The sequence below is a fragment of the Heterodontus francisci genome, chromosome 10 (genome assembly GCF_036365525.1).
Source record: "Heterodontus francisci isolate sHetFra1 chromosome 10, sHetFra1.hap1, whole genome shotgun sequence".
In the NCBI taxonomy this organism is placed as follows: domain Eukaryota; kingdom Metazoa; phylum Chordata; class Chondrichthyes; order Heterodontiformes; family Heterodontidae; genus Heterodontus; species Heterodontus francisci.
In genome coordinates this window covers 26,894,638-26,917,604 of record NC_090380.1, presented here as the reverse complement: position 1 = coordinate 26,917,604, position 22,967 = coordinate 26,894,638, and the positions used below count along the sequence as shown (strand labels likewise).

The 22,967-nt window shown below is 43.7% G+C and overlaps 1 protein-coding gene across 1 annotated transcript in view; it reads right to left on the bottom strand.

Moving 5' to 3' along the window:
• Positions 1 to 22,967, bottom strand: part of LOC137374157 (uncharacterized) — a 214,612-nt gene that overhangs the window by 127,457 nt on the left and 64,188 nt on the right. The window contains exons 17-19 of the mRNA XM_068039937.1: positions 11,788 to 12,043; positions 7,171 to 7,288; positions 3,545 to 3,695 (exon numbers count right to left, since the gene is read on the bottom strand). Coding sequence (XP_067896038.1) covers positions 3,545 to 3,695; positions 7,171 to 7,288; positions 11,788 to 12,043 — 525 coding nt within the window. The remainder of the gene's footprint in view (positions 1 to 3,544; positions 3,696 to 7,170; positions 7,289 to 11,787; positions 12,044 to 22,967) is intronic.

Below are 22,967 nucleotides of genomic sequence, written 5' to 3'. Positions count from 1 at the left end.
TGGATGAAGTAACAGTGGGTGACCATTTTGGAGATAGTAACCATAATACAGTTAGATTTAGCATCATTACGGAAAAGGACAAAGATAGAACAGGAGTAAAAGTTCTAAATTGGGGCAAGGCAAATTTTACGAAGCTGAGAGGTGATCTGGCGAAAGTGGACTTGATGCAGCTGCTTGACGGAAAAATCAGTGGCAAACCAGCGGGAGGCATTCAAAAGCGAGATTGTACAGGCACAGTGTAGACATGTCCCCGGGAAGAAAAAGGATGGTACTGCCAAATCTAGAGCCCCTGGTTATCTAGAAGCATACAGGGTAAGGTAAAGCAGAAAAAGAAAGCTTATGACAGTCACAAAAAACTTAATACTTTAGAAAGCCTTGAGGAGTATAGAAAGCGCAGGGGTGAAGTAAAAAAGGAAATTAGGAAGGCAAAGTGAGGACAAGAAAAAACATTGGCAGATAAAAATCAAGGAAAACCCAAAGATTTTTTATCAGTACATTGAGCAAGAGGATAACTAAAGAAAGGGTACAGCCTATCAGGGATGTACAAGGTAACTTATGCGTGGATGCAGAAGATGTGGGCAGGGTTCTTAATGAGTACTTTGTCTCTGTCTTCACAAAGGAAAGGGATGATGCAGACATTGTAGAGGAGGAGTGTGAAATATTAGATATGATAAGCAAAATGAGAGAGGAAGTACTGGAGGATCTGACATCCTTGAAAGTGGATAAATCACCAGAACCGGATGGATTGTATCCCAGGTTGTTAAAAGAAGGCATGGGGGAAATAGCGGATGCTCTGAGGAACATTTTCAAATCCTCACTAGATACAGGTGAGGTACCAGAGGATTGGAGGTCTGCCAACGTTGTACCATTGTTTAAAAAGGGTATGAAGGATAAGCCAAATAATTATAGGCCAGTCAGTCTGACCTCGGGCAAATTATTAGAATCAATACTGAAAGATAGGATAAACTGTCACTTAGAAAAACAAGGATTAATCAGGGATAGTCAGCATGGATTTGTTAAAGGAAGGTCATGTCTTACTAACTTGATTGAATTTTTTGAGTAAGTAACAAGGAGGATTGAGGAGGGTGGATGTGGTCGACATGGATTTTAGAAAGGCATTTGACAAGTTTCTACATGGCAGACAGTCAGAAAAGTAAAAGCTCATGCAGTACAGGGGAATGTGGTGAGTTGGATCCAAAATTGGCTCAGTGACAGGAAACAAAGAATGGTGGACGGATGTTTTTGCAAATGGAAAGCAGTTTCCACTGGGCTCAGTGTTGGGTCCCTTGCTGTTTGTGGTATTAATGATTTGGACTTAAATATGGGAAGCATGATTGAGAAATTTGCAGATGACACAAAAATTGGCCGTGTCGTTGATAGCGAAGAGGATAGCTGTAGACTCCAGAAAAGCAGGGATGTAATGCTGGAACTGTATAAAACGCTGGTTAGGCCACAGCAGGAGTATTGTGTACAGTTCTGGTCACCACCATTACAAGGAGGACATAATTGCTCTGGAGAGAGTACAGAGGAGATTTACAAGAATGTTGCCAGGGCCTGAAAATTGCAGCTACGAGGAAAGACTGGATAGACTAGGGATGCTTTCCTTAGAACAGAGGAGGCTGAGGGGTGACTTAATTGAGGTGCACAAAATTATGAGGGGCCTAGAAAGAGTAGACAGGAAGGACCTGATTCCCTCGTGGAGAGGTCAATTACCAGGCAGCAAAGATTTAAGGGGATTGGTAGAAGGTTTAGCGGGGACATGAGGAAAAACCTTTTCCGCAGAGAGTGGTGGGAGTCTGGAATTCGCTGCTTGGATCGGTGGTGGAGGCAGAAACTCTCAACTCATTTTAAAAGGTACTTGGACCTGAAGTGCTGTAACCTGCACGGCTACTGACCAGGTGCTGAAAAGGTGGGATTAGAATGGGCAGCTAGTTTTTTCAGCTGGCACAGACACAATAGGCTGAATGGCCTCTTTCTGTGCCATAACTTTTCTATGGTTCTAACCAACAGCTCCATTTGTTGGCTCATTTTTGAATTCTTCCACATCCTCACGCCTCCCTATCTCTGTAACCTCTTTCAGCCCTACAACTCAGAGATCTGCACTCCTCCACTGTGGTCTCTTTCATTGTTCCACTATTGGCAGCCTTGCCTTCAGCTAGCTAGGCCCTAAGCATTGCTGTTGCTTCCCTAATCTCTCCGTCTCTCTTTCTCCCTTTAAGACGCTCCTTAAATTCTACCGCTTTGACTAAGCTTTTGGCCATCTGCCCCGATATCACCTTATGCGGCTGGAAGTCAAATTTTGCTTAAGATGCTGCCGTGAAGTGCCTTAGGACATTTTATTATGTTAACTAAGTTACATAAATACAAGTTATTGGCAGCCAAGCTGTGTGCATTGGATTCAATGTGTAGACATGTTAAAAGCATTCTTTTGACCATGTCCAATTTCAGTAAAGATCTAGGTTTTGAAAGAAAAGTTGTTTTGGACATTGACCAATGTACATATTCAATTATTTTAAAATGCTCACTACATTCTTTATCAAAAAACTGCCTATCCAAATTCATCTGAATATCACAAATGTCAACAACAATTTACATTTTTACAGTGCACTTAATGTAGTAAAATGGTGAGGTGCATAATAGGTGTATGTTCTTTTTTGTCATCATAGAGTAGCTCTGAGCCTTTAGTTGTTGCTCCCTACTAATAGAACAAGTGACTTGGAAAGCTCACAAATAGGGAATTGTGTGCTACAACTCTGTTAGAACACTGATGTGTTATGTCACTACATTTCAAAATATTGGGCAAGAGCTTGCTGAAAGAAATAATGACATGTTAATGATGCACCCAGTTATTAATGTGCATATTGGTCAGCAAGTTCAGGGATCAAAAGGTCCACCATGAGTTGCGAATCTCCAGAATAAGGCGGTGAGTTTACACCGCTCCACTATTTGCTTCATATAAACAGCATCTCGCCTTTGGCCACCTCATTATTTTTACGAATATGCTGGATGTGCATATTAATTACCCATTAAACTTACCACAGAAAAAGTCAAGTCTAGTAATTAATAGCATAAGTACTTTTTTAACAACTTGATACTCATCATTGACTGCCAATCTAGCTCTCTGGTCCAGAAAGTAAACTCCACTGAGCAACTGCCTCTTGTAAATGTAGCAGTTGCATCTAGAATCACACCAAGGCGATCACACTTTAACCAGGTGCAAATAGATGACTGAAACTGTTTGAAGACTCAAAATCCACAGAGCTTTTTAAATTGATAAGTACATGGCAAGCACTTATTGAACTGCCCGAAATATTCCATGTTTAATACATACAAGTTCTACCTATGTAATTGACTCTTATGGTAATGGCAAATGATTAGTGCCGTATCCCAATTTAGGCAGCTGCCTGTGGTATGCATGAACCGACTAAGTGGTGGGAACGGTAATTGAACAAAATTGCTCAAATATCAGTTCCACCAACACTGACAGTCCTCCAACACCCAGGTTTCAGGCCTTTAGGTGATGACCTGCTCTTCACTAAAATACCTTTATCACTGTTGATAGGTTGATTTTTGGACAGAGTCTTGCGTTTTTTAATTGAGAACGGCAGTAATTTTCTGGGGAGCTTTTTGGATCGCTGCCCTGATGATTCACTGTCCTCTTCCTCTGAACTACTGTGCAGTATCGAAATCTGTCCCTGGAATACAAAAACAAAATCAGAATTTTCTAGCCAGAGCAGATCTTAACGGTGATAACCTGCAGTGTACTTGCTGCCATACGAACATACAAATTAGCAGCAGGAGTAGGCCACTTGGCCCCTCAAGCTGCTCCACCATTCAACAAGATCATGGCTGATCTGATTGTAACCTCAACTCCATATTCCCGCCTACCCCCAAAAACCTTTCACACCCTTGCTCGTCAAGAATCTATCTACCTCTGCCTTAAAATTATTCAAAGGCTCTGCTTCCACCACTTTTTGAGGAGGAGAGTTCCAGACTCCTGACCCTCAGAAAAAAATTCTCCTCATCTGTCTTAAATGGGAGACCTCTTATTTTTAAACAGTGACCCCTAGTTCTAGATTCTCCCACAAGAGGAAGCATCCTTTCCACATCCACCCTGTCAAAACCCTTCAGGATCCTATATGTTTCAATCAAGTCGCCTCTTACTCTTCTAGATTGCAGTGGATACAAGCCTAGCCTATCCAACCTTTCCTCGTAAGACAACTCGCCCATTCCAGGTATTAGTCTAGTGAACCTTCTCTGAACTGCTTCCAATGCATTTACATCCTTCCTTAAATAAGGAGACCAATACTGTCCATAGTACTCCAGATCTAGTGTCACCAAAACTCTGTATAACTGTCACATAATCTCCGTACTTTTGTATTCAATTCCCCTCAATAAATTATAACATTCTATTAGCTTTCCTAATTACTTGCTGTACCTGCATACTAACCTTTTGTGATTAATGCACTAGAACACCCAGATTCCTCTGCATCTCAGAGCTCTGCAATCTCTCACCATTTAGATAATATGCTTCTTTTTTATTCTTCCTACCAAAATGGACAATTTCACATTTTCCCACATTATACTCCATTTGCCAGATCTTTGCCCACTCACTTAACCTATCTATAATCCCTTTGTAGCCTCATGTTCTCTTCACAACTTACTTTCTGACCTACCTTTGTGTCATCAGCAAATTTAGCAACCATACCTTCGGTCTCTTCAACCAAATCATTTATATAAATGGTAAAAAGTTGAGGCCCCAGCACTGATCCCTGTGGCACACCACTCATTACATCTTGCCAACCAGAAAACGACCCATTTATGCCTACTCTCTGTTTCCGTTAATTAGCCAATCTTCTATCCATGCCAAAATGTTACCCTCTACACCATGAGCTTTTATTTTCCGCAATAACCTTTGCTGTGGCACCTTATCAAATGTCTACTGGAAATCTATGTACAGTACATCCACTGGTTCCCCTTTATCCACAGTATGTATTACTGCTTCAAAGAACTCCAATAAACTGGTTAAACAGGATTTCCCTTTCACAAAATCATTTTGACTGTCTGATTACCTTGAACCAATGAATCAACTATCTCACTAGACACTTCTTTTAAGACCCTAGGATGAAGTCCATCAGAACTCGGGGACTCGTCAGCCCACAGCTCCAACTATTTGCTTAGTACCACTTCCCTGGTGATTGAAATTTTCTCAAGTTCCTCCCTCTCTTCCATTTCCTGAGTTACAGCTATTTCTGGGATGTTACTTGTATCCTCTATAGTGAAGACTGATGCAAAATACCTGTTCAATTCATCTGCCATCTCCTTATTTTCCATTATTAATTCCCCAGATTCACTTTCTGCCATGCACAAAGCGCAAGAATAAAAACAGAAAACAGAACACAGTTAAAAGTATTTGGGAAGACAGAATCATAATGCATCTGCGGCTCTGTTCAAAATGGTTTCAAAAACATTTGATTTTTTAAAGTAATTAAATGCGACATGGTCCTGCGTATGAAGTCTTACCAGATTCTTGCATGTACAGAACAAGCACATCATGTGCATTATTACATTGTCCGGAGTGCATTATAAGGTTGTAAAACACGGAGGCATTGGACTAATGACCTTTGACAGTTTACTTACATTATCGCAACCTCAAGGTGTGTTACATTCTTGTAACATACTCCAGCTTGTACATTGTCCTGGAGATTATAAATATAGTTATTTTCCACCCGACAGAGGCACTCAGCTTTCAGAGTGCCCTTTGTAGTAGACAGAGATGCATGGTCAAGCCCTACTGAATGCACCTTACATCAGAATTATGTCAGAAGTGGCGCTAAAATTTATTTTACTGATTGATATCAGAGAATGCCATTAGTTTTATGTATTAATGACACCATGTTCACAAGTGATGAAAAGAATATCATGCAGTAGCTCAGTGTTCACAAACTATAAATGAAATATGGGTGTTTTGTATGCAAATAATGCAGAAACTAGACTTTAGATAGAAAAATTCTCATTGTGCTTCTACATTTGTCTTTCTCCTCTAGTTAACTACAATATTTTTAACTTGAGAGCGACCCCAAAAGCAGCAGAGTTGATTACTGTCCTAACATCTGATCCAAATGTAGAAACCACCTAGTGCAATAGAAAAGTGAGTGGGAGTATCAATTTCTACATCATTTGCATACATCCACTATCCCCTTACATTTCCTTGTAATATTATAAAATATAAACTGAAGTAGTCCTATATGACTAATATTTATACCTCAACCAAAATCACTAAAACAGATAATCTGGTCATTATCTCATTGTTGTATATGAAACCTTGCTGTGTGCAAACTGGCTGCTACATTTCTTCCTTTCTATCTATTAGTTCCAATGGGAGTTCACACAAGTGCTTTTGAAATCAGAGGTCTGCTTCAACTAATTTGTTGCTTGCAGATTTAACATTACCACCTTAATAACATAAGTGTGCTAACTATTCTACTTTTTTTGTAAAAAGATTTGTTTCCTTAAACACTCAAAAAAGCAACAGTGCTTTGCATAACAGGCCATCCTGATTACCTCTCCTTTCAGGAAGAGAAGTGCTCTGCTACAAGGCGCTCTGTTTTTCTCCAGTATCCAACATTATATTGCAAGAGCCATCAATCTATGCTGTGAACATTATTTGGCACACATGAAATATGTGTACAGCTTTAACACCAAAATTTGAATAGAATGGGGTATGACCAGATATTCACTTGAAGTGGTTATTAGCCTGCCTTTTGCATTATAAGTTCACAAAAAGCAGGACAAATCCATTCCTGCCAAATACCCACACCACATGGACTGCAAGGGTTCAAGAAGTCAGCTTCTCAAGGGTAATTAACAATGGGCAACAAATGCTGACCTTGCTAGCGATGCTCACATCCCATGAACGAATAAAAAAATGTAAAACTGAAGCTCCGTTTGTCCGTTTAGGTGGATGCATAAGACCCCAAGGCACTATTCAAAATCAGAAAGATGTCCTTTCAGTGACAACATTCATCCTCAACCAACACGACTGAAACTGTTTAACTGCAAGTGATTAATTTATTGTTTCTTTTCCCGCAACCCCCAACTTATTTGCATGAGAAAGCAAGTGAGGCAACTATATTTACACAAGTATTAACCTTTCCAATCATCGTTCACCTGCTCCAGAAGCTTTCTTCGTTGAGCCTGAAGAAGGGCAGTCTTCGTTTTAGGCCTTTTAGTTGCTGACACTTCAGAACTGTGCAAACTGGACTTTCTACCTGCAGATTTCTCCCCACTGTTCAAAGAGGTTGTGAGGAAAAGTTGCATCAAATAAGACAATTCAAAGTTAGATTGGTGTTACTACAGTATGTTAGCAAGTAGCCATCAATACACTTTGCAAAACTTAAAAAACTGCCTCAGAAACTGTATGTTCATATGCTCACTGGTCCTCTCACTGCAACTACAAGTACACTACAGAAGAAACAGTGCAACCTAAGTATATCAATATGACTTTTAAAATGTCTTGCTTCCAACTATTGACTAGAAATATAGATTATACTCTCCTTCCTTTTTTCACATTGACATGGCCTCATTCCTTCTCTCATATGTTTTGCTTTTCTTACGTTCTCTGACAATCTCTCTCATGCAGGAGTTACTTGTTAAGTTGAACCACATTCCCCATCTTGCCATCTTCCTTTCTCCCCATACTCCATTCCCTTAGTCACATCTTGACATTTCTTAACCCTTTCTCATTCCATATCTTTTGCTTTTTCTCCTTTCCCTCACTCACTCTTTCATTTTCTCTTTCCTTTGTCCACTCTCATTTTATCTCGCTCTCTCATTTCTTATCACTCATAAAATTACTGGTGCTTATCCTTTATGTCATCACCCCAAATAGCAAGTTTTCTAGAAATAGCACTTTACTTTTTTGATAGAAGACCAAGTTTTTGTTTGCGCCGGTAGTTGCGGTGTTGTTCCCTACTTGCTCATTTGGCATAAGGGACAAGGCTCACTCACAAGAGTAAACCAAGACTCCAAAAAATATCGACACGGGCAAGATTGAAAAAAAAAAGCGAAAATCTCATTAACCCCAATCTTCAGTAGGTGAATCTGAAGAAGCAGAGTGGGACAATACAAGGTTAACAAAGCCCCATGGTGCAGTCACCCAATAAGGCTTGGCTTCAGATCAGAGGAGAATGATAATCAAATCTTAAAAGGGATTCAGGAAAAAGAGAACATGTACTGTTTATATACCTTCCTAGTACCAGTTATGACCTTGATTAACGTCAAAGTTTACCCCAGCTAGTCAGTGAAAAAATACATTATATTGAAAAAGGTGGAAGGTCCCAGAGTATCTGCCGAGCAATCATTAGGGAATTAGTTATAAGCATAGCATTCTACCTCACTGTGTTCCTACCACACTTTGCAGTCGAACTGGGGCTGGGGAAGGACATGGATCCAAAGGCCAGAGTTCTGGCTCCTCCCACCCTTGAGAAGTGCAGGTGGAAATTGGGTATTTTAGGCAAAAACCTAGGAAATGCAGTGGAAATAGGACAGAAGGGGAAATTTCAATTGCTGGCTTGCATCATGGTTACTGGCTTTTAAAAAACATACCTGTTCTATATTCATACTGCGCTTGGGGAATACTGTAGAAGTTGCTGAAGAGCTCAACATCCAGTACATACAAGGGACTTCACACTCTAACAGTTAACATGTGCATTGCCAATTTTCAACATTTTAAGGAGTAATATAACAGCAACTTTCAAAATAGGTACACTGTACATAGAGGGGCTCTGGAGGAATATGCTTCGCCAGAAAGTTTGGAATACTGATACTTCATTTCGTGCACTGTACAGTATAATGTATTATGTTTTTTCTGGCAATTGCGGAAGTGGTTATATTGCTAAACAGACCAAATGCTGCACTGTTTAAAAGTCTGAGAAAACTTGCTTGCAAGAGAAGTGAACTGAATCTAAGCTGTTGAGGGTCAGCAGAGAATAGCATCACCAAACGAAGGGTCGATAAGGCTACTACATTCAGTGGCCTGGAGGAAGCAGCCATCCTCTCACTTCTGAGGTGAACATCCTCAGTAACATGTCAATCTAGAAAACTAGAAAAAGCTGACCAGCACTTTCAAAAAGAGCTGACACCTCAAGAATGGCCCTGATTAATAAGCTTATAATGTGTGATAACAAGTTACCTGGCCTCTGTAACTTAAACCGTAGGTACCCTCAACATTCTGTCACATAGTGGAGGAGGAATAAACCCAAAATTACATGAAAGTCTGAAGGGGCAAATGCAAATGTTGGAGGCATGTTTAAAAATGATGCATTCTATTTAAGAGATTTTATACTTCAATGATAGGCTTTTAACCTAAAAAAGGAAAACTAACTGACATTTGGATTTTTAAAGAGACCCACCAGAAAATCACTTCCCCAAATGCTTCCACAACAGCCACTCTCCCACACCTGCCCAGTTGACAGATACTGTACCCTGTCCAATTCCTCTACCTTTCAAACAAACAGACACTTTTGCCTCCCACAATCTCTCCCCCAGTTCACACCGGCACTCTATCCTTCTGCCCCCAAATTCAAACTGGCACCCTTCTAAACCAGTTTATGGCCATGGTCTTCTTTTCACTGCTTCATATAAGCAGGCATTATTCTTTCCTCCCATTTAAGCTGGCATTAGAACCACAGAAAGGTTACGGCACAGAAAGAGGCCATTCAGCAAAACGTGCCTGCGTCGGTTGAAAAAAAACTAGCCGCCCAATCTAATCCCACCTTCCAGCACCTGGTCCGTAGCCGTGCAGGTTACAGCACTTCAGATGCAAGTCCAGGTACCTTTTAAATGAGTTGAGGGTTTCTGCCTCCACCACGGATCCCGGCAGTGAATTCCAGACACCCACCAGCCTCTGGGTTTTTAGTTTTAGTGATACAGCACTGAAACGGGCCCTTCGGCCCACCGAGTCTGTGCCAACCATCAACCACCCATTTTATACTAACCTACCACATCCCCACCTGTCCCTATATTTCCCTACCACCTACCTATATTAGGGGCAATTTATAAAGGCCAATTAACCTATCAACCAGCAAGTCTTTGGCATGTGGGAGGAAACCGGAGCACCCGGAGAAAACCCACGCAGACACAGGGAGAACTTGCAAACTCCACACAGGCAGTACCCAGAATTGAACCTGGGTCGCTGGAGCTGTGAGGCTGCGGTGCTAACCATTGCGCCACTGTGCCGGGTGAAAAAGTTTTTCCTCATGTCCCCTCTAATCCTTCACCATTCATCTTAAATCTGTGTCCCCTGGTAATTCACCTCGCTGCTAGGGGAAACAGGTCCTTCCTGTCTACTCTATCTAGGCCCCTCAATTTTGTAAACCTCAATTAAGTCACCCCTCAGCCTCCTCTGTTCTAAAGAAAACAACCCTAGCCTATCCAATCTTTCCTCGTAGTTTCAACTGTCAAGCCTTGGCAACATTTTTGTAAATCTCCTCTGTATTCTCTCCAGAGCAATTATGTCCTGCCTGTAATGTGGTGACCAGAACTGTACGCAATACTCCAGCTGTGGCCTAACCAGCGTTTTATACAGTTCAAGAATTATATCCCTGCTTTTGTATTCTATATCTCAGTCAATAAAGGAAAGCATTCCTTCTGCCTTCTTCACTACTTTATGTACCTGTCCTGTCATGGTCAGGGACCTGAATGCACTCCAAGGTCTCTCACTTCCTCTATCCCCTCATTATCTTCCCGTTTATTATGTATTCCCTTGCTTTGTTTGCCCTCCCAAATGCATTACCTCACACTTCTCTGGATTGAATTTCATTTGCCACTTTTCTGCCCACTCAACCAAACCGTTAATATCGTTCTGGAGTCTACAGCTATCCTCTTCACGATTAACTAGTGAGGACTTGAAGATGAACCGCTATTTCCTCCCCGGCTTTCTTTAACAGCCTGCGTTACAATCCTTCCTGCCCTGGTGATTTATCCACTTATCCATTCTTTTCTCAAATAAATTCATTACACCACCAGCTCAAGCTAGCAGTCATTTGCCCTCATCTGTTAATGCTGACACTCTCCCCTCCCACCAGTAACTCTGTTAATACTAACACTCTCCCTCCCGACAGATCTCTGTTAATGCTGACACTCTCCCCTTCCCACTGCATCTCAGTTAATGCTGACACTTTCCCCTCCCGACAGCAGCCCAGTTAATGCTGACACTCTTTCCTTCTCCCCACAAAGCACCATTGCCAATCACTTCCCTATTCCCCCTCCCAAAGCAGCATTCCCTGTCTTTGTCCCTTTACCCCTCCCACCCATTTCCCCTTTCTTTCCCATCCATTCCAGCTTCTCTCCCCTTCACTGCTATCTATTTCCCCTTTAACTGCTGACCATTTCCCTCCATCCATTAAGTGCCACTCCTATCCAAACGCTGCCACTGACTGGATCTGTTTCTCCTCAGCGGCAATCACCAAATGATGGCACTAATGGAAAGGATACCAGCTCCTGTATACGGCAGGTATGAGCTCTGAACCTCATGAGTTCTGCCTGAAGTATGTACTCTTACATCCACATAGGTATCCAACTGTGTAGGAACAGGAGTAGGCCATTTAGCCTCACAGCTGTTCTGCGATTTAGTTAAATCATGGCTAATCTGCATTTTAACTCAATTTGCATGCCTTGTTTCCGTACCCTTTAATGCCTTCGCTTAACAAAAATGTATCAATCTCAGGCTTGAAATTTTAACTGATTTGGTTTCAACAGTTTTCAGATCTCTGACTTGAAGCTTACCCAGATAATTCTGTATTTCCTTTATGAGTTATTAAGGATGATGTTTTAACAAAAGGAGTTGCTTCTTCCCCTTTCACATCTGATTCTGTCTCTTCCATCGCATCTACTAGTTCAATATCAGAGTCCAAACAGGATCCTTTTCTCTCTACCTTGATGGAAGGCTTCGCTGTTATGCTGCTTCCCACACCAATATCATAATTAACAGTCTTATCAAATCTCTGGTACTCCACTCCATTTTCAATGGTTAGTACTCTCCCTGAAATAAAACAAAATTGAAGCCTAAATTTTCATTTTTTCTTTTAGCAAGACTTTCATTAACAAGTACAGTTTACGCATGTAATATGGAAGTATAAAAATTAAAAAACAAGACAAAATATAGGTCTTTGTCCATGATGGTTCTGTGGGAAAAGGCACCATAAAAAGGTACATCGCTAAGCCAAATGACCAAGAAAAGGTGCCAGATTCAGTCCTAGTTCTGGACTGGGCTAACTACCCTATGCAAAATGCTGATTGTAGGCGTACTATATTTGACCCAATTTTCCTCAGCAAAGGAAGGGGGAAAAGAAAAACCAGCATGATTCTCATTCTCCATCGCGTTTTAGCAGCTATTGAAGTGTACCCATCTACAGGTAAAGACCGGACTGAAGTCACCTGTAATGGCACCACTGGTTAAATCGCCCACTGACATTCACCATCATAGTGTACACACAAAGAACGGTCATTTGAGAGAGAATGCGCATTGCTGAGAAACCATACCTGACCATGAATCATTATCTTCAGGAAAGGAGAGTTAAATGGACAAAGTCAAAAGATAAATGAGAGGAAATAAACCTTTAACAATTTAAATAAACCGGAGTAGTGCACAACATTTTGTAAAGTTCAGTAATAGGTCATACACTGCAGGGAAAATTGCTTGTCTCAGCTTTCAGGCTGGGTAGAGGAACTTAGCTAACCTCAAGGATGCTTTTGTGGTACATGCTAAGTGGAGGCAAGGTGCAAGAGGGCAAGAGTCTCTACAAAGTTGGGGAAGGGGATCAGAGATGGACAAACTGGTAGAAATTAAAGCAAGTTTTATATTACTTAGTGAAAATATAAATAAGCATGGAAAATAACAGGTCAAAAAAATGGGCACCTCTTTGGTTTATAGCCTTACTTTAAAACAAGGGGAAAAAAAACAAAAGCTTCGATTATCCCATATTTACATGCTCTTGTTAGGAGAACTTGGTAGCTTTGTTTTGTTTCAACTCATTCTACATGGAAAAGTAATTAAAAGCTTAAAAGAAATTCCAGAGCAATTGAAGTGGTTATAGTGTTTGTGGTGCTACAATCACCTTTTTACACAAACTGGCTGCCCTGTTTCCTGCATTACAACATGACTACACTTCAAAGGGATGGAACTGGCTGGAAAGTGCTTTTGTACATCCTGTGCTATAGTAGTGCAAGCTCTTTCTTTTAATGCTGTATACCGACAAAGGTCTTGTTCTGTGAGGATTATTGTCATTATATGCTGCACGCTGTTGGATCATCTGAAGTAATTTTTCAAATCAACCAGGGATTTTATGCTTAATTGTCTTCTTCTGAAAGAAACCCAAACTCAGAACTTTTTAGAGTCATAGAGTCGTACAGCATAGAAACAGGCCCTTCGGCCCACCGCGTCAATGCCGACCATAATGCCTATCTATACTAATCTCACCTGCCTGCATTAATTCCATATCCCTCTATGCCTTGCTCATTCAAGTACCTGTCCTGATGCCTCTTAAATGTCGCTGCTGTTCCTGCCTCCACCACCTCCTCTGGCAGCTCATTCCAGATACCCACTAGTCTTTGTGTGAAAAATTTACCCCTTTGATCCCCTTTAAACATCCTCCCTCTCACCTTAAATCTATGCCCTCTAGTTTTAGTCACCCCAACCATGGGAAACAGACTTTGGCTATCTACCCTATCTATGCCTCTCATCATTTTATATACCTCTATCATGTCCCCTCTCAGCCTCCTTCGCTGAAGGGAAAACAGACCCAGCCTATCCAATCTCGGTTTATAACTCAAGCCCTCCAAACCAGGCAACATCCTTGTGAATCTTTTCTGCACCCTCTCTAGCTTAATCACATTTTTCCTGTAATGCAGCAACCAGAACTGCACACAGTACTCCAAATGCGACTTAACCAACGTTATGTACAACTGTAACATGACGTCCCAACTCTTGTACTTAATGCCTCGGCCGATGAGGGCAAGCATGCCATACGCCTTCTTCACCACCCTGTCTACCTGTGTTGCCACTTTCAGGGAACTATGTACTTGCACCCCAAGGTCTCTCTGCTCAACAACACTCCCCAGGGCCCTGCCATTCACTGTATATGTCCTGCCCTGGTTTAACTTCCCAAAATGCATCACTTCACAATTGTCTGCGTTAAATTCCATTTGTCACTCCCTTGCCCACTTTCCCAGTTGATCTATATCCTGTTGTAACCTGAGACAACCTTCTTCACTGTCCACTATACCACCAATTTTGGTGTCATCTGCAAACTTACTAATCATGCCCCCTACATTCACATCCAAGTCATTAATATATATATGACAAACAGAGGGCCCAGCGGCACACCACTGATCACCGGCCTCCAATCTGAAAAACAACCCTCCACTACCACCCTCTGCCTCCTATCACCAAGCCAATTTTGTATCCAGTTTGCTAGCTCACCCTGGATCCCATGTGTTCGAACCTTCTGGACCAGCCCACCATGCAGGACCTTGTCAAAGGCCTTGCTAAAGTGCATGTAGACAACGTCCATCGCCCTGCCCTCGTCAATCCTCTTGGTCACCTCCTCGAAAAACTCAATCAAATTCGTGAGACATGATTTCCCACGCACAAAGCCATGCTGACTACCCCTAATCAGACCATGCCTTTCCAGATGCATATAAATCCTGTCTCTCAGAATCCCTTCCAATATCTTTCCCACCACTGATGTAAGGCTCACCGGCCTGTAGCTCCCTGGCTTATCCCTGCTGCCCTTCTTAAATAAAGGCACAACATTAGCTATCCTCCAGTCTTCCGGTACCTCACCCGATGATATAAAAATCTCTGCCAGGGCCCCAGCAATCTCCTCCCTTGCTTCCCATAGCATCCTAGGATACACCTGGTCAGGCCCTGGGGATTTATCCACCTTAATGCGCTTTAAAACCTCCAAGATCTCCTCCTTTGTAATGTTGATATGCTCCAGGATATCGCTGTTCCCTCCCTTGAACTCACGAGCTTCCATGACCTTCTCCATGGTAAATACGGACGAGAAACATTCTTTTAAGACCTCAACCATTTCCCGTGGCTCCACACATAGATTGCCACACTGATCCTTTAAAAAAAAATGGATGATGCTGACAAGGTGGCATTTTTTGACCAGTGATTGTTTCCACAACTGAGGGTTTTGCTAGGACACTTCAGAGAGCATCAAGACTCAACCACATATTGTTGACTAGAGTCACAAGTAGGCTGATTTAGTTCGGGATGGCGGGTGAACAAGTTAGCTATTTCAGAAAATCCAACAGCTTTCATGGTAATTTTTTTCTAGTGCTAACCCCACATACTGCTGGATTTCACATCTTTGCACAGTGTGATTTGATTACATAATCTCTGGATTGCGAGTTCAGTACCATAACCACTATATAACCTTACCAAATAGGGATAAATACAAAGATCCAGGGCATTGCTTAGCAACAAGGATCGTGATTTAGATGGGAAGATCTCAATCTAAACTGCCTTAATGCTATGGATTATGTATGGAAGGACAGTATAAGTAAATGAGCCACTTAAATTACCTTTTGAAACTTCTAATTGCTAGAACAATTTTGTGTAATTTTCCAGCTTTTTTTTCTTTCTTGACTACTGATGCACTAACAAATGTAATGACAGTACCTTATACAAAAGTACATTACCATCTGTCAGAGACACCTGCGATCCAACCTAGGGCCAGACCCTCTCACACAGTTATTATGCTAAGACGGTTCTTAGACTTGCTAACTGGTCCAAAAGATAAGTGAAAAGCTGAGGTTGTGCCAATTATCCAAATTTTATACAGTTACACAGTTTCACAGGTTTTACGACATAATTGGACCAGGTTTAAAACGTACATCAAGGGTTACCACTGAAGTGAATATTACACTAAAAAAGGTGTTAGCCTTGGCTCAGAAGTAGAATTCGCTCCTCTGGATCAAAAGATCCTGGATTCAAGACCTACTTCATATACTTAAGCACTTTGGCCTGGATCTGGCAATCAGCGGTGAATGAACAACGTTCACTGTTCATTACACTTACAGCTCCCACAGACTTCTAGTGGGCCTTTGAGCAGCAATTTGCAATACTTAAAGAGCCATTTTAACCTCCATGGATGACCTGGGACCTGCGTAAGCAGGGCAAGCAACAGCTTGTCTCTTCAACCAGAATGAAGAAACCTTACTGAGAGAGAGGGCTGAATTTTTAAAGCCCGCTGAGGGCAAGCTCGATTTGAAGATCAGGTTCTTGGAGGTCGGCACTTGGTCCCATCGCTCAGAACGTGAAGGCGTTTTTAAAGGAATGCCAGAAGGGAACAGCAACCCCTCACAGCTCCAATTAAGAACCTGTTGAGCTCATTGTGGAGCTCACTAACAGGCATGTCAGCAGCAGTTTACAATTTTCAAAGGGAATGTGGAAAACACCATGTCTGGAACATGGCAGGGTATACAAGTTGAGAATGCTGTGGGAGGCCATGAGGGCTATGTGAAGGGCTGATTCACATAGTGCAGAGGCCCAAAATAAAGCTCAACTGCTCCAAAAGTGTCAGAGTAGCCACTACTGGAGCTGTAAGACTTGCTTTTCTCAGCGGTGATCGGTAGGAATCCAGACAGGGACATGAGGCCGCTGGCATCACTTGGACAGTTGGGGTTGGTAGGGGAAGGCCTGGTGAACACACAAAGCCCAGCTGAGGAGATGGGAACAAGCTACTCTGATACTGGACAGTGCAGCCAGGATGTGCTTTAGCAGATGCAACCTTCTAGACAGCAGGAGGCCAGAGGAGCATTGCAAAGGTCTGCAAGGGGAAGAATCCGCTACCATACACATTGGGTCTACCGCCGAAGAGTCAGCTACCTGCAAATGACAGAGCACCAGTGCCATAGGAGGCTACATCTATCTGATCCACAAATGACCTGAGGCCTCGCAGCCCCCATGGCAATCCCTCACCTGCAGCCGTCAGGGTCACCATCTCCCTGAATTTCTATCTATACGACCTGCTTATTCCAGGGTTCAGCTGCAGACCTAAGTGGCATCTCGCAGTCAGCAGCTCATCAAGGCATCAGCCAGGTCATGAATGCCACATTCCAGAGCGCAGGGGACTACATCAACTATGACAAAATGCGCCACACAGGCACAGAGGGCATTGGGCTTTGCCGCACCCCCTCAGGTCCAGGGGGTCATTGATTGCACCCATGTAGCCATCAAGGCACTGATAGACCAGCCAGTCAGATTCCTCAACAGAAAGGGCTACTGCTCATTGAATGTTCAGCTGGCTTGTAACCACAGGAAGGAATTCTGACAGATCTGCGCCCAATCCCCGAGCAACTGTCATGGCTCCTTCACCTTGCAAGAATCCCACGTGCCGCACCACTTCTGGCCAACATCCAGACTGCATGGGTGGCTTCTGTGGCATAAGGGTTATCCCCTAAGGAGGTGGCTCCTGATGCCCATTCGAAACCCAGACCCAGATGGAGAGAGGCACTACAAACAGAACCATTTCTTAACACGAACCTGCAATGAACAGACCATTGGCCTCTTGAAGATGCATTTCCATTGCCTTGACTGGTTGAGCCAAAGCATCCCGTATCGTGACCGCTTGCTCTGCCCTGCACAACCAGATACTGGCCAGAGGCCTGGAGATGAATGAAGAGGAGGAAGCAGAGGATGAAGGGATTGGTCAAGAGGTGGCCAGGCAAGGAGGGCGCCTGTCAACGCCATCCCAGACCTCAAAGTGGCATGGCAGCTGATCGTCCCCAACCCCTTGCAGCTGAAGACACCTAAATTCACCTTCCAGCACAGAGAGCTATTTCACTGCTGATCCTTAACTGCGAGGTCCCATTGGCAGCAACGAACATGCAGATGGCAGGTTCCTCCAACATCATTAGGCCGTATTACAATGAGGTTTATAAAAATTTGGCTGAAATTTTCTGTCTATGATTTATGTGGAATCATCCTCCACTGGTAGAGAGTTCTGCGGATTTTATTTTACAATGTAATTTTATTTTTATTTTTTCATTAGTCTCAGAATATTCTTAGGGCCCCATGCCCCACAATGCTATGTCCTCATATGAGATGAGACATCAACAGACCGGTCAAGAGTGGTGAAAGAAAGAAGTTACATTGTGAGGCAAATAAAATAACAGACAGATGTAGACAACAGCAACCAGGTGACCTATTAAGTGAATTCAGCGACTTGGTGCCTTCCTTTCTCTAACACTTCTACAAGGTGCTCCCCCTGTGGTAGAGGATGATATGGAGGCAGACTGCTCCCTACTCTCTGTCTCTGGTTGAGATGCCCATGGTTTCCCTCCTTGACTTGCAGGTGCCCGTGGGAAATCCTCCACAGGCTGCCATGACCGCGTCATGGTAGGGGCTGCCTCTGCCACAGGACCCTGGCACACAGATGGCTCCTGAGTTGGATGGGGGCGAGGGGCCAAAGGGTGACATGGTGCCCTGAGGGGTAGCCCCTTTGTCTGCTGCTAGGACTGTCTCATCCCTTTCCTGTGCCCCTTGGATGCTGGATGTGCCACCGGCTGAGACACAGCTGCATCCATTCTGAGTACCTTTGCAGCATCAGCAACACTGAGCAAGTCAATGCTACAGAGAGTTTCACTCTTTCTGTGCACATCAACATGCTGCTCTGACATCCATTCAGAGTGGTGCCTTATATGGTGCTCCAAGAAGTTGCCCAATCTCGCAACAGAGAGCTCATGTGCTCTGTCATGACTCAGTGATTCGATCACAGGTGCTTCATGGACTCCTCCATTGTCCTCCTATGGCTCCCCAAAGCCTCAGGAAACTCAGACGTGGGAATTTATCTGCCTTTGATTCTTGAGGAAGGCCCTCCTGGTCTGTGACACCTGAGGACAGCATCTTCGCCCAGCAAAGCGTCGCTGTCTCGGTCCTCCAAGGGGAACTTCCCACAGCTGACTCTGCCTCACCCTCCTCCTGGACACGCGTGCTGCGAAGTTCACCCAGTGCTCCCCTTTCTATGCTAATCAGTGGCCCAACTGAGGTAGAGTGTGTCTGCACTGTTGGAAGTTGCCAAGGTATGATGTGACAGTGCAGGTTCCGCGGACTCACCTCCTCCACCTGCCCCCACCAAGGATGGCGCCGCCAATTCAGCAGTTCCACTTTGGTGCTGCTCTGCCATTGGTCCAGTGGGTAACACAAGAGAATGCTACTGAGAAGTGGTCCTACTCAACAAGCGCCCCAGCACAACCATCCCCTCATATGACAGCAGTATAAGATCCACAGCATGCATTGGGCAGGAGTCTTGCCATGCTCTTCACCTCAAGAAAAAAGAGCTATCCAAGGACCCTGTTGCTCATGGCCACCCATTTTGCCATCCCCCACCAAATGCCTCGACCGCACCATGACGATTGCCAGTGCCACCTCCTGCACTGCTATCAAAATGTGAAGGTGGGCCACTCCACCTCTCGGTCTGGCCATCTCCTGCATATTGTGGGCTCTCTTCTCCTGCAGGATGAGAGGAGAGAGAGTGTTATGAGTAGGCTGCCCTCCCTCATCTATTCCAGCATGACAGACACATGGGTTGACCTCCCCCCATATGTGAGGGTGGTTGTGTCTCAGTGCAGCGGCCGTTGATTAACTCTGACAATGTGAGGGAGAACTATGGACATTCTGTGAGGTCAGCTTGGGTGCGTTCTGGTGCTCAGAAAGTTGGTACCCAGTGAACCGGATTTTGCTGGCCACTCACCATACCAGACTGCAGGAGGTTATTGTACCTTTTTCTACACTGGACCCAGGTCCTTCTCGTGGATCCCCAGCTGTTAATCGACTTGGCCACCTCCATCCACACCCTCTTGGTCTCACTTGGTGGATTTCTCCTTCCTAAGGCCAGGTCGCTTCCTTTGTGACACTGCATTAACGAATACCTCCAGGGAGTCATCAGAGAAACGGGGTTCTGCCTGGGGATGTGTGCCCATGCCCACACAGGTCCCCTGATATCCCTGGTGCTGCATTACTGAAGGCAAAGCCAAGCCCAGTTATGGATGCCGTTTGCCCTTTAAAATTGCCCTCAGTGACCTGTTCTCACCTCCAGGAGACTTCCGGCACCTCTATATGGGCGCCAGAATTGTACGCAGGTCAATTAATGACTTTCCATTTGAGGATCATGTTGCGTCATTGATGCTAACACTGCATGGAGTTGGGACCAAGAAATGTTCCAGGGGTCACGACCCCGTAATGCAAATCCTGGCCAGTGTCTAATCTAGGAAGTGCACGTTAGAATATTCAATGTAAAATCACATACAAAAATCAAGAGAGAGAGCAGGGAACTTGGGATTGAAAGAGAAAAAAAAGAGAGAGAGAGAGAGAGAAAGAGAGAGAGAGAATGGAAAAGTGAAAGAAGTACTTTACTTTTTAAAACAAAATCTCCAACAATAATTAAAATCTGAAAGAATGAGATTGCACATTTGTAAAAATTAATTTTCAGTGCCAGAGAGGTTGTTTGGTATTAATTAAGACCTATTATGCCATTAAAAATTCACTTAGACATGAATGGATAAGCACAAGTCATAGAGTCGTACAGCATAGAAACAGGCCCTTCGGCCCACCGCATCCATGCCGACCATAATGCCTATCTGTACTAATCCTATCTGCCTGCATTAATTCCATATCCTCTATTCCTTGCTCATTCAAGTACCTGTCCAGATGCCTCTTAAATGTTGCTACAGTTCCTGCCTCCACCACCTCCTCTGGCAGCTCATTCCAGATACCCACTAGTCTTTGTGTGAAAAATTTACCCCTTTGATCCCCTTTAAACCTCCTCCCTCTCACCTTAAATCTATGCCCTCTAGGTTTACTCACCCCAATCATGGGAAACAGACTTTGGCTATCTACCCTATCTATGCCTCTCATCATTTTATATATCTCCATCATGTCCCCCCTCAGCCTCCTTCGCTGAAGGGAAAACAGACCCAGCCTATCCAATTTCTCTTTATAACTCAAGCCCTCCAAACCAGACAACATCCTTGTGAATCTTTTCTGCACCCTCTCTAGCTTAATCACATTTTTCCTGTAGTGCGGTGACCAGAACTGCACACAGTATTCCAAATGCAGCCTAACCAACGTTATGTACAACTGTAACATGACGTCCCAACTCTTGTACTTAATGCCTCGGCTGATGAAGGCAAGCATGCCATACACCTTCTTCACCACCCTGTCTACCTGTGTTGCCACTTTCAGGGAACTATGTACTTGCACCCCAAGGTCTCTCTGCTCAACAACACTCCCCAGGGTCCTGCCATTCACTGTATATGTCCTGCCCTGGTTTAACTTCCCAAAATGCATCACTTCACAATTGTCTGCGTTAAATTCCATTTGCCAATCCCTTGCCCACTTTCCCAGTTGATCTATATCCTGTTGTAATCTTAGACAACCTTCTTCACTATCCAGTATACAACCAATTTTGGTGTCATCTGCAAACTTACTAATCATGCCCCCTACATTCACATCCAAGTCGTTAATATATATGACGACCAACAGAGGGCCCAGCACCGATCCCTGCGGCACACCACTGGTCACCGGCCTCCAACCTGAAAAACAACCCTCCACTACCACCCTCTGCCTCCTATCACCAAGCCAATTTGTATCCAATTTGCTAGCTCACCCTGGATCCCATGTGTTCGAACCTTCTGGACCAGCCTACAATGCGGGACCTTGTCAAAGGCCATGCTAAAGTGCATGTAGACAACGTCCATCGCCCTGCCCTCGTCAATCCTCTTGATCACCACCTCGAAAAACTCAATCAAATTCGTGAGACATGATTTCTCACGCACAAAGCCATACTGACTATTCCTAATCAGACCTTGCCTTTCCAAATGCGTATAAATCCTATCTCTCAGAATCCCTTCCAATATCTTTCCCACCACTGATGTAAGGCTCACCGGCCTGTAGTTTGCTGGCTTATCCCTACTGCCCTTCTTAAATAAAGGCACAACATTAGCTATCCTCCATTCTTCCGGTACCTCACCCATGGCTAACGATGATACAAAAATCTCTGCCAGGGCCCCAGCAATCTCCTCTCTGTTTCCCATAGCATCCTAGGATACACTTTGTCAGGCCCTGGGGATTTATCCACCTTAATGGACTTCAATACCTCCAACACCTCCTCCTTTGTAATGTCGATATGCTCCAGGATATCAGTGTTCCCTCCCTAGATTCCATGACCTTCTCCACAGTAAATACGGACGAGAAATATTCATTCAAGACCTCGCCCATTTCCCGTGGCTCCACACACAGATTGCCACACTGATCCTTAAGAGGACCTACTCTCTCACTAGCTACCCTTTTACTCTTAATATACTAATAGAATCTTTTAGGATTCTCCTTTATCTTATCTGCCAGGGAAATCTCATGGCCCCTTTTCGCCCTCCTAATTTCCTTCTCAAGTGTAGTCCTACATCCCCTATACTCCTCGAGGGACTCACTTGATCCCAGCTGTTTATACCTGACATATGCCTCCTTCTTTGTCCTGACAAGACCCTCAATATCCCTCGTCAACCAAGGTTCCCTAAACTTGCCAGCCTTGCCCTTTCAGCTAACAGGAACATGCCAGCCCTGAACTCTTCCTATCTCCCTTTTAAATGCCTCCCACTTGCCAGACGTCCCTTTGCCTGTAAACAGCCTCTCCCATTCAACTTTTGAGAGTCCCTGTCTGATGACATCAAAATTAGCCTTCGCCCAATTTAGGGCTTCAAGCGGAGGACCAGTCCTATCCTTTTCCATGACTATCTAAGCCTCAACCTTTTCTGGCCAATTTAGTGGGTAAATACAGTAACTTCATGCCTTTCACGTGTTTGAATGCCAAGTTTTTCAATGAGGTGTAGCAAAGCTTCTGGAGAAACAGGGCAAATCTGACAGCACCTTTCTGATTTCCTTGTTTTACAGCACATGT